The 12,689-nt window shown below is 49.1% G+C and overlaps 1 protein-coding gene across 1 annotated transcript; it reads right to left on the bottom strand.

Annotated features, from left to right (window-relative positions):
* Window positions 1-3,790: 3,790 nt before the first annotated feature.
* SPINK4 (serine peptidase inhibitor Kazal type 4) lies at window positions 3,791-11,438 on the bottom strand. The gene is made up of 4 exons (XM_043566619.1): window positions 11,337-11,438; window positions 6,856-6,899; window positions 5,398-5,510; window positions 3,791-3,932 (listed from the first exon to the last, which is right to left on the bottom strand). The coding sequence occupies exons 1-4, from the start codon at window positions 11,395-11,397 to the stop codon at window positions 3,887-3,889; spliced, it is 264 nt and encodes an 87-aa protein (XP_043422554.1). The 5' UTR covers window positions 11,398-11,438; the 3' UTR covers window positions 3,791-3,886.
* Window positions 11,439-12,689: the final 1,251 nt, after the last annotated feature.

Here is a 12,689-nt window from a genome sequence, read left to right as displayed (position 1 = left end):
TCCTCACACATTCTAAGAGGCAGACAGATACTCTCCCCATGTTAGAGGTGAGGAAGCAGAGAGCTCACGTAATTTCTCAAGGTCATAAGTGGCAAGGCCAGGATACAAAGCTAGATGGTTTGATTTAGAGCCCATGCTCTTAATCTCCACTATACTGCCTCCTGACAATGTGGGCTTTCTCACTCCCTCTCATATTCTCTCTTCCTCTCTCTCTTTCTCCCTCATTGGTCTCTACTTCCCCTCTGGCCCTCTGCAGAGCAGCTTGAGTGGTCATAAAGTACAGATTTTACCATGTCAGTCCCCTTAGGATAAAGGCCAAAGGCCCTACCCTGTGCGCTCTCCCTGTCATCCTGGGCCACTCTCCTGTTTGTTGGCTGCTGTGGTCTTCCAGATGCTCTGTGCCCTCTCCTGCCTTGAGCAGGCCCTCTCCTTGCCTGTCTTTGCACATGCTGTTCCTCCATTTGGACAGCTCCTTACCATCTCTCCCCGTCCCTACCCCACCCGCTTTCTAGGTAACTGAACATCCCTTGAACTTAAGTCAAATGTCTCTCCATGGAGAAACCTCATCTACTGTCAGAACATATCAAACCCCCATGCGATACCGTTTCCCAGTTTGCCATAACTTTTCTTAATGATAAGTAGCATGATAAACCATGATGATTTATTTGTGGGATTATTTGATTAATATGTACCTTTAACCCTAGACTCTCTAAGTTCCTTGGGTTAAGGAGTTTCTTTGTCTTGTTAACAACATATTTCAAGCACATCTATTTATAATGGGTGCTCAATAAATATTTGGAGAATAAATGAATGTATGTTGAGCACACATATCTACAGTGAAATTCCCATAGCTGCTCTCAGCCACTGAAGCTCTGTCAGTACCGGAATTTACAGCATTTACAGTGTCAATAGCCATTGTTTTATTTAAGGGTGGAGAAGAGAGGCCGTAAGGCACAGGCTGCTGGGCAGATGTTCAGGGTGGTGACTGGGGCCTGTGCACAAGGCCCACCCACATAGATCTGCACATCCACAGGATAACTCTGCCTGTGAACAGGGAAAGAATACTCCTCTGTCGCCCACTTTCTCAGGACATGGGCAGTCCTACTGCAGGGGAACAAATGGGGCTCTGTGACCCACAAACATCCTTCAGCCTCACAGAGCTGGAAGAATTCTCCCACACATTGTCTGTTTAGTCACCAATTTCTACTAATCCTTTAAGACAGACCGTAAAGGTTACCTTCTCTGAGAAGCCCTTCTTCAGGACTGGTATTCAGGACTCTTAGCTGAAAGCACCAGAAAGCAAATTCCAAAGAGATTGTTAAAATAGAAAATTTATTGGCAGGATGTCGAGTTACCCCATGTAACTTTGGGACATTCGAGGGCAGTTGGACTTCAGGAGCTCAAACACAACCTGGAATTACTCTCTCTCTCTCTCTCTCTCTCTCTCTCTCTCTCTCTCTCTTTTTAATGTTCATTTATTTATTTTGAGAGAGAGAGTGTGAGAGTGGGGAGGGGCAGAGAGAGAGGGAGAGAATCCCAAGCAGGCTCCACACTGTCAGCACAGAGCCCAACATGGGGCTTGAACCCACAAACTGTGAGATCATGACCTGAGCCAAAATCAAGAGTCGGTCACTCAACCGACTGAGCCACTCAGGTGCTCTTTTTTTTTTTTTTTTCAACTTTTTTTTAATGTTTAGTTTTGAGAGAGAGTGTGAGCAAGGGAGGGATAGAGAGGGGGACAGAGGATCTGAAGTGGGCTCTGCACTGACAGCAGCAAACCGGATGCAGGGCTTGAACTCATGAACTGTGAGATCATGACCTCAGCTGAAGTTGGAGTCTCAACCTACTGAGCCACCCAAGTGCCCCATATCTCTTTCTTGGCATGATGGTATCATTCTGTCAATCCTACTTCTTCCACAAAGTAGGAAACATGGCTGTCAGCAACCCTGATTTCATACATCTTACAGCTTCACTACCGGAGAGGAAATGCTTGTTGTTCCCTTATTTCAGTTCAAAAAATCCTGGAGAAGAATCTTGGCCAATCAGTAATGGCCAGGGCAGCAGTGTCGCATGCCACAGATAGGGCCTTTAGGGGCCCAGAGTTAGGTTTCCAGAGACAGGGCCAAGTGTTCACAGTTGTAAGGTGGCGAATGAGGTGTTTCTTCCAGTGTGGTGCCTGGTACCTGGCACGTTGTTCAGGCATAATCTTTGTGATTCCTTATCATGTGTGGAGGCCTGGCAGGGGAAGGATCAACAAGGGGAAGCTTGGCTGAGAAGCTGTATCAATTGAATGTAAGAGGGACTCCCCACTTAGAGCATAAGCTTAGATATCACCAATATTTACACTTCTGTAGTAAGTGAACTGATTTTCAGCTTAGCACATAGCCAACCAGATAATAATTTTTCCTAGTTTTATTGTGCCAGCGTGGCCAAGAGACTACATTTTAGCCAATGGGATGTAAATAGACTGTGTGCATCTTATTGGAAGTGTCTTCAGAGGCAGTAGAGTGCCCTTCTCTACCTCTCTGTGGACTGGAATGTAGACATGATGGCTGGCATTGGAGCAGCTGTCTTGTACATTGAAGAGGAAACTGATGATGGCAGAGTAACAATATTTAAGGAACATGAAGTTAGCATACCACAAAGGTCTATGTGCAAGAGAAATTAACTATTTAAGCCACTGTTTTTTGGCTTTTGGTTTCTCACAGCCAAACATAATACTGCATCACTCCTATGCAGGAGAGGAGCAAAAGTTTCTGTTAACAATAGCAGTAGTAGGGCCCACAGGTAACCTCCCAGTCCCTGCCACCTGCAAATCTATCAGCAACAGTTCCTGTCGTGTCCCCATTTCAGTTATCTGGGGAATGTTGGTTCCTGCCTTTCCTGCCCCCACTTTCTTCACAGTATGTTTTCCCATAGCACATTTCCCGCTCTCTCTGCCCACCCTAAAGGAAGAATCTGGGTCCACGTGACACTGCTTCTACTGGTCAGGCCCCTCTCCACACTCTTTTCCTCTGCCACCATTCTCAAGTGGCTCCTTCTTTGGCCCAAAAGAGGGTATATTTGACATGGACCACAGGCTGGGGGCTGGGGACGGGGGGATTTCTGGATGCTGTGTGTTTTCATGGGCCATTGTATAGGTCCATGTGTGCTGTTTGTGACTGGAGTTGTGTCCAATGCCAACATATTTAAGTCACAATGGATGGTGACCAAAAGAACAGAGCAGTGTCTGGAAGTCATCTTCCTGTGGGTGACCAGGGTACAGGGGGACACTCAAAGGGTTGGGGCAGCTATTTTTAACTGTTATAGAACTAGGTCAATATTTTAACAAGTAGCTCAGATATATTGTGTATACTACTTAAATATCAGCCGTGGTGGTATCAGCCTGTGTGTGAGTGAGTGTGTGTGTGTGTGTGTGTGTGTGTGTGTGTGTGTAAGACTTGGGGTACTGGTACAGCCCAAGGAGAAGGCTCTGAGGGGTGTAGGACTCTCCCAAAGTCATATCCTCAGGCAGTGGTAGATGGTACACACGTCCCTTAAGTTCTTGACCTTAGTGACAAGCAGGCTGGGGCAGATAAGTGCGCTGGGGACAGGGGCTGACCTCCACAAGAGGGCCAAAGATACTTGGGACCTCTGGCGGGGACACATGACAGCATTGAGGAGCATTAGAGTGATGGAGAAGACATTAGATTCAGAGTAGGGAGGTCAGGGCAAAATCCCCCCACATACACTCACCCACCACTGCCACCATCCACCTCACCAAAGTTGTCAAAGATACTGGCCCATTTGGTTGAGTTGGGCTGGATCTTTTATTTCATGTCATATCCTCCACTCTCACCACTCTTCTCTAGCCTGAAGCTTCTTGGCTTAAGAGGCTGCTATGGGGTCAGCATTTGCCATCCTTCACAATCTGGATGTCCTGTTTGGTTTTCCTAGGATCAAAGGAGACAAAGATGAGGCCATCTCCTCAGGGACTGGAGCATACCCTTCAGGGACCCTGCCTGGCCCCATCTATCAAGACACCCTGCTGAGATATCTCTCCCCCACCCCCCACCCAGTGCAGGTGCAGGGCAGGTCCTAGGGGTCCCTGGACACATCCCTTTATAGGTTTTCCTTCTTGTACACCCTCCCCCAGGAGATCTGAGCTTCCTGGGATTTTGTCTACTACTGTATACTGATGGCTGCTGAATCTGTCTCCAGCCCTGACTCTGTCTTGAACTCTAGCCATACCTCCACCAGGCTGCCCCAGAGGCTCAACTGTCCACAGACCTCATTGCCCCACAAACCACCTTGATCCCCACTGCCTCCCATCTAAGGACATTGTTCTGCTGCTCTCTTGCCCCTCTGTCCAGAGCGCTATAGCTTCTGAAGACTATCTTCCATGATCCTGCTTAGCTCTGGCCCAGCTCAAGGGTTTTGGGGTCTTTTTAAGTTTATTTATTTTGAGAGAGAGTGGGGAGTGAGTGTGAGTGGGCAGAAGCAGAGAGAGAGAGGGCGAGAGAGAATCCCAAGCAGGCTCTGCACCAGCAGAGCAGAGCCCAATGCAGGGCCCAATCCCACAAACTATGAGATCATGACCTGAGCCAAAATCAAGAGTTGGATGTTTAACCAACTGAGCTACCCAGGCGCCCCTCAAGGGTTTTATTAATGAAGAAAGGAGACAAATAGGTGATCAGACATACCAAGGTCATATTCAGGCCCTTCTCACCTCTCAAGACTCATTTCTTGCCTGTTCCCACTCTCCTTTAAGCTTTATACTCCAGTGTATCCAATTTCTTATATTTTATCAAATACAAACTTTTCTTTCCCTTCTAGATCTTTCCAAACCCAATTCACTACTTGGAATTGCCTTTCCTTGTTCCTTCTTTTTCCAAGCTAATTTCAACTAATCTTTCAGAACTAAGCTGGGAAGTCGTCCCTGCCCTTGTCCTTGCCCTGCACTCACAGTACCCTGGGTGCCCCCACCTGAGCCTTGAGGATTCTATACCACACAGTTGGCTAACCATTAGCGTGGCTTCCCCCTTGGGCTGACCATATGCCCCAGAAGGCCAGGGATGCTGTCTAGCTTATGCCCTGGTATATCCCCAGTGCCTAGCATGTAGTAGGTGCTCAATAAATGATTGTTGGCTGGAGGAATAAATGACGTCAGTCAGGGACAGAACAAGGGAAGGGACCCAGGGTTTCTGCAACGCCCTCCCCAACCCCCTGCCAGCTGAGGTTTTGTGCTCAGAGCCATGCGCCTTCTTTGAAACACACTTGTGCTTGTTCTATTGGGGGCAGTGTCAGAGGAGTCAGGCCAAGGTGTGTGAAGGAAAAGGCAAGTCAAGTCTTGCTCCTTTCAGACCTGCATGCACCAGACATGGGGCAAGCCGAGGGGAAGGTGTGCGGTGGACTTACAGCCGGGTCAAGCAGAGCTGGCATTCACTGTCATATGTAACCCCATCAGTGCCACAGACCGGGATGGATGTCTGGGAACAGATTGGAGATTCCGCCATGTGCTCACAGATGGGCTGTGGAAGAGAGGAAGGGAAGGAGGGCACTCAAGGATTCAGAGGCAGTGAGGAGGGACCCAGGGACTCTGCTTGGAGTCATGGGCTCCAGGGGAGAGCCAGATTCAAGATGGCCCCGCTGTTGGTCCAGGGAGCATGAAACTAACCGCTCACAGCCCCTTGGCATGTTTGCTTATGTGTGCGTGCATGACTAAGTGTGTGTCTGTGTCTGCTGAGCCCAAGTCTGTTGGCAACCATGCGTTTGTCTGTGTCTGTATGTGAGGAGTGAGTTTATGCCCTCCTGGGGATGGGTTCCCACTCTTCAGAGGGCCTAACTAGAACCTCTGCTGCTGGTCCCAGTGAGGACCCCAGGAGACAGAACAACCCAGCAGTCTCAGGGGGCTCCTCCTCACTGAGGGCTCCCCAACTCACTCTGGCCTACATGACCCATCAGACCCCTGGTGTGGGAAGGCTGGAAAAATGAGACAGGGCTTAGGATGGGAGCGTGGGACAGGACAGGGTGAGAGAGGCAGTGCCATGCAACAGTGATGAGATCTGGAGCCTGAGTTCTGCACTGATTAACTGTGTAAATTTGATTGAGCCGTTTCTACTCTTTAGGCCTTAGTTTTCCTCATCTGCAAAAACTGTAAATAAATATAGTATTTTTCTCATATAGGGTTAATTGAAATAATGTGTGTAAAGTACTTGGTTCCTTGGCACAATAATAAGCCTGGGTTCTGATGGGCTGACAGTGTGAACTTGCTGAGGCTGCTGGATGGGAAGGTGGCTTTGAGCCTCCTTGTTCACCTACGTGAAGGGTGGGTTGGGGGATCTCAAGGAGGCCCGCACCACTGCCTTGGGATCCCTGGGGACATCAGACCCAGGGCCAAGGTAGAATCAGGGTTCAGAGACAATTTGGTGTCTGTCCCCTGCAGTGAAGAGATGGATGATGGAGTGTGATTGGGGAGGTTGGCCACACCAGGGGGCCAAGGGGCCAGGGGGCCTCTGGCCTGAACCCTATAGCCTGCCCCATCTGCACTACACAAAGCAGAGAGTGCACTCAGTCCTGCTGAGCCTGGGCAGGGGATCTCACTGCTGGCAGGGATGTTGGAGACCAGGTTGGGGCAGATCTCTTGGGGTCCTTGAAGGCAAGTTTGGGACCTTGGCAAAGGGGCTGGGCCAGCTCAGCCTGGAAGGGCTAACCTGGGGAGCATGCAGGCTCAGGAGGCCATGCTGGCCACCTCGGAGCCATCTTGAGTTGTCTGAGCAAGAGTATAAAGAAGAAAAATGGTGGTTGCCTAGCATGGATACGGAAGCGAGGCCAGAACGGCAGCCCTGGAGCCAAAACTACAAGCGGCTGCCTTACCATTCTTGAGAAAGTGAACTTTCCCTCCACGGACACTGGCACTTCTGAAAGGCAAAAATGCAAGAGTTAGGTGATAATGGCTCTAGGCAGGAGGTCTGGGGTCTGAGGACTGCTTCAGGAGACCTGTTCCAGCCACTACCCAGTCTGCAATTCGCAAGGAAAAGTACTGAGTCACCAGACAGTGGGGCTCCCAGAAAGCTGATGTGACCTCGGGTTGCTAGCACAGAGACAGGAAATCTAGAGTTAGGGAGGTGATGCTCCGACCTGTTCCTTATTAGTCAGATCCCACTAGGATTGTTAAATCCCATATAATAATAAAAATAGTTCAGTTACTATGTACCAGGCATCGAGAATACATGATCTTAATTAACTAGTCTTCACATCTCTATCACTATTATGCAACAAGGAGGAAAGGAGGCTATGGTAGATGCTGTGGTCTGCTACCCAGATCCCACCTGCAGGACTAAGGTGCTCATTTCCTCAGCTGCCAGGAGTATTGGCCACTCCTGGCAAGTCCCTTGCTAGGAATTACCCTCAGAGAACAGAGCTGCCTCACCTGTGTTTGCATCCCCGACCCAGGAATAGCCCACATTCAATGACAGGTTGGTGTTTGTACAATGGCCGGAACCCCTCATCTCTATTCAAAACAATGTGGAGGAGCCACCCCAGCTCAAAAGCTCCCTGTAAGATTGTTGGGGGCCTCTGTTGCACAGCATCACAACTTTCCTCATCCCTCATGGGTGTACCCCCGTGAGCACACCCCAAGACACGGCATGCCTGTCTGAGTCTGCTTCCTGGGGAACTTGCCCAACCTAGGGAAGAGGCTCAGAAGGTAAAGCAACACAGATTGTTGAGGGAAGAGCTGGGATTGCACACAGGTCTGTCACTTCCCAGCCTGTTCTTGTCTCATACACGGTTGTGCCACCCAACCCTCCATGGTCTAGGTGCACTGCTTGCACACGAACAAACTGATATGACTGGAGAACATGACAGGTGCAAGGGGGAACGGAGCCATATCTAATGCCATAGGTGGAAGGTAAGGTGTCTACATAAATTGGAGAAGGGCAGGATGCTTCCTGAAGTCTCTGAAGGGCTGTTCTGGGGCCAAGGGAGAGACAAGCTCTTCTCAACCTCACAGTGCAGAACCCATTTGTGCAAGGAAACAGCAGGGAGGCAGGTTTGAGTTTCAGAATTTTCTCTCAGTGGAAACATACCTCAGTGAAGGATGCTGTTTCCAGAAGTGGAGAGTTCTCCATCACTGGAAGTGTGCCCAGCACTGTGGTTTTAGCTTTCCCTGAGGCTGCCGTTTTAAGAGATTTCCAAGGTAGAGAGGGAGAAGGAAAGTGAGAAAGAGTGACCCCTGATGTGCTGTTTAAGCATGGCGTTGGGGCAGCAAGATGCAAACCCAGCCTTGTCACCACAGTGCTCAAACCCTCCGTGATTATAAAACTAGAAATGAGAAGTTATCCAAATATCCTTCAATAGCAGAATGGATAAACTATGATACACAATACAGTGGGATACAACTCAGCAATAAAACAGGAAAACAACTGATATATGCGACAACATAGCTCAATCTCAAAACACGCTGAGCGGAAGAAGCTAGACACAAGACTATATACTATATGGAAGAGGCACCTTGAGCCAAGGCAAAGGGCAGCCCGGGGATAAATACAACTTTAAAAAAAAATTTTTTTTTTTTTTGCATTTATTTATTTTTGAGAGACAGAGACAGTGTGAGCAGGGGAGGGGCAGAGAGAGAGGGAGACACAGATTCATAAGCAGGCTGCAGGCTCCGAGCTGTCAGCACAGAGCTGGACGTGGGGCTTGAACCCATGAACCGTGAGATCATGACCTGAGCCGATGTCGGACACTTAACTGACTGAGCCACCCAGGCGCCCCAATAAATACAACTTTCTATGTGACTTTCTAGAACAGGCCAAACTAATTTATCGTGAAGGAAAAAAAACAGCAGTTGCCTCTGAGGGTAGGGTGGGGGAAGGGATTGACCAGCATGAGGGAAATTTCTGGGGTGCTGGAAATATTTTGTTTTGGTTTGTTTTAATTTTTATTTTAAGTGGGTTCCACACCCAACCTGGGGCTTGAACTCATGACCCTGAGATCAACAGTCACATGCTCTATCAATTGAACCAGTCAGATGCCCCAGAAATATTTTGTGTCTTGATAGGGGTTTGGATTACACAGGTACATGCATTGTCAGAACTCATTGAGTGATAACATTTGTTTGTTTCATGGTCCATAACTGTTAGGGGATGAAAAAGCATTAAAAATATATAAAGGCCTTCCACGGCTCCCTGCCAGGATCACTAAGCTCCTTCATCTTATGTTGAGGGCCCTGCGTGAGCCCTCACAAACTCCCTCCTGGACTCACTTCCTAGTACACCTCTCCATGTTCCTATGCCCCAGCTATTCCTTGCTGCGCATTCTTTCAGGACAGGCTCTGCTTTGGCTTATGCTGTGTCCCTCTACCTGAGATGTCCTTATCACCCTTCTACTGATTCTACCTTCGTTTCAAGGCTCAGACGCTACTTCCCTGGGAAGCCTTCCCTCATGTCTCCCAGAGTTCCCTGGGCAGACCTGGATTAAGGCTTCGGTTTTTGTCCATTTGGGCTGCTATAACAAAAATACCACAAAGTGGGTGTCTTCTAAACAACAAACATTTATTTCTCACAGTTCTGGAGGCTGGGAAGTCTAAGGTCACAGAACTGGCAGATTTGGTGTCTGGCAAGGGCCCTCTTCTTGGTTCATAGCTGGCGCCTACTTACCGTGTCCCCACATGGTAGAAGGGGTGAGGGGGCTCTCCGGGGTCTCTTTTGGAGGGCACTAATCCCATTCATGAGGGCTGTACCCTCAGGATCTAGTCATCTCACAAGAGTCCCACCTCCCAAATAGCATCACTTTGGTAGTTAGGATTTCAACATATAAATTTTGGGGGCCACAAATATTCAGACCACAAATAGTAGCTTCTATCATGACAGTCCTGCCTCCCTATGACCTGAGCTCCTTGGGGCTCCTATGGTTCTGCCCCCATGTGTCAATGCCCCGCCACATAGTGGGTGTTCAGGAATTGGAAGTTACACTGACTCTCAGGCTGCCCTGGACTCCCCTCCTCATTCAGCCCAGGCAGGAATCTGAAAGGACACAAGGATTCTCTTCAGGGCAGGCCTCCTCAGTGTTCCCAACAGGAGAACTGCTCAGAGAATGGCTGCCAGGTTGGGAGTAAGCAGGCTATGCTGGGCCAGAGCCCCCAGACCCATTCTCTGTTGCCCCAGCCCCTAGGCCTATGTCCCCAGCGAGGGGAGTGGGTGTGGGACTGGCCATGAGGTTGGTGGCCTTCCAGGAGGGTCCTAAGAAATCTCCCTGCTTCCGTCTTTAGTCTATTCTCAACACAGCAACTGGAGTGATTCTTTTAATACACAACTCTGCTCGAAACCCTTCGGAGCCTCCTGTTTCTCTCAGAGGGAAAGCCACGTTCTCACATTGGCCTTCAAGGCCTTACCCAGTATAGTTCCCCGTTGCCTCTATCATCTCCTTCCTTGCTGCTCTGCAACCTGCCTCTCATTCCTTTCCAGCCACAATGGCCTCCTTGCCGTACCTCAAACACTCCAGGCGTGCTCCTACCTCAGGGCCTTTGCAGTGCCTGTTCCCTCTGTCTGGGACCTCTTCTCCCAGATATCCACATGGCTCAACCCCTTGCCAGCTTCCAGCCTTGCTCTTAGAACGCCCCTGATTTAACATTGCAGCCCCCTCCCTCACGCTGCCCAATATGTTTTCTTTATCCTTTATCACCTTCTAACATTGCACCTATCTTGTTTATTGTCTATTCCCCTCCATCCTACCTCACTGGATTTCCGCTCCATCAGGGCAGTTCTCTTTCTGTTTGCTCACTGATATGTCTTAAGGGCCCAGGACAATGCCTGATACACAGCAGGTGTGAGACCGCAGAGGGGCTCCAGGGCCTAGGGGACCCCACTCCAGCTGCATGTGTCTAGCCCGGGACAAGGGCTCCCCTGGGCTCACCCAGCTGCGGTCTGTCCCACAAGCACAGCCTGTCACAGCAGATAGGAGCTCAGAGGACCCAAGCCAAGATTCCTTCAGCACCCACCACCTTGCAGCCAGAAGACTTACCTGCCTCTCCTGAGATAGGCCTGCTTCCTGCTGCCTCCCCAATCTCTCACCAAGTAGTTGCTCAGAGAAACTTTGAACCAGGACAACTTCCTACGCTATAGCTGGAGAAACAGAGGCCCTAAGAGAGGAGGGATGTTTGCAATTCTGGGGCCAGAGTCAGGATTTGAACCCAGGTTTCTTCTAGCCCAGGACTTTTCCCACCACAGTAGAGGTACAGAAAGAGGGTATATGCAGAAAATTCAGGCCTCAAAGGTGCTCCAGGTCCTGTCTCTGCCCCCACAAACTCATCTACCATTACCAAGCCACAGAGAATCCAGGCTCTGTCCACTCACCCCTGTCCACAATGAGGAGGACGGCCATGGCCAGGGCAACCACCCACAGGCGGACAGCCATGCTGATCCTGGACTGACTGGTCCAGGCTGGCTGGGGCCTGAGCCAGGGGGATGATCGGAGACTATTTATAGGGCTGATCCCCACCCTTATCTGGGGCCAGATGGAGAGGCAGGAGTGTCATCCAGAGAATATCTGCACCCTGACATCAGCGATGTTGAACCTGTGGTGGCCTGGAGCTGTGCCTACGTGGCTGGCAGATTTCCAGAGTGAAGGAAGGTTTGGACAACCTACAAAGCTAACACCAGTCTGAGGGCTGGAGTGAGAGGGAGAGGGAAATTGAAGTAGAAAAACAGAGAGAAACCGAGTCAGAGAGACAGAGGGAGAAGGACAGACAGGCAGATCAGAAGGACACATAAAAAGAAAAGCAGCCACTGAAAGGTGAAGAGGCAGAGAAGAGGGGCTGGAGCCTTGGGTTCCTTTGCTGGTGTTGCACTAACCAACTTTGTGATCTCAGAAAAGACACTTTCATTAACTGGGACTGAGTTTACCCATGCACAAAATGAGGATGGCAGTTCTGACTCTTGTCTCCCTCCTGGGGCTGCTGTGAAGAGAGGAGTGGGGACAGCAGATGGGAAAACATTTTTGCAGAGGATGAAGTGGGGTGTAAATAGAAATAGAGATGTTCTTGGGGTGCCTGGATGGCTCAGTCGGTTGGGCGTCCGACTTTGGCTCAGGTCATGACCTCATGGTTGGTGAGTTCGAGCCCTGCGTCCACCTCTGTGCTGACAGCTCAGAGCCTGGAGCCTGCTTCGGATTCTGTGTCTCCCTCTCTCTCCACTCCTCCCTGGCTTACACTCTGTTTCTCTCTCAAAAATAAAAGTTAAAATAAATTTTTAAAAAAAAGGTTCTTTTTATTTCTTTCCTCTCCCTCCCCCACCATGAAAGGGCATAATTGACACAGTGGGGGTGGGGGGGGGGGAAGCAAAATAAAACATAAAGAAGATACACTCATGCCTTTCATGTATTATATTCCATTTGCAGTTTAATGGGTTAAACCCATGGTTTAATGGGTTTTAATGGGTTAAAACAGACCAGATTCTTTTCAAGAAAAATCAGTATCTAAAACTCCCCCATACTTATACAATATACATGAATGAGATGTTTGGTTATCTGCTTTCAAAGAATTTCTGATTTACAGAACAGAATAATGAAATGTTATTATATATTCACTTTTCTAATTAATTTAGATCTGTGATTTTTAGCTCCATCGACAGATTCAGTTTCCCTGGGAAGAATTTAAAACTAAAGATGCTGAGCCTCTTTCCAAAATGAATCAAAGTTTCAATGTTTTT

The sequence above is a fragment of the Prionailurus bengalensis genome, chromosome D4 (genome assembly GCF_016509475.1).
Source record: "Prionailurus bengalensis isolate Pbe53 chromosome D4, Fcat_Pben_1.1_paternal_pri, whole genome shotgun sequence".
In the NCBI taxonomy this organism is placed as follows: Eukaryota; Metazoa; Chordata; class Mammalia; order Carnivora; family Felidae; genus Prionailurus; species Prionailurus bengalensis.
The sequence above is the reverse complement of the archived record's forward strand: the minus strand, read 5'-3'. Positions and strand labels throughout refer to the sequence as shown.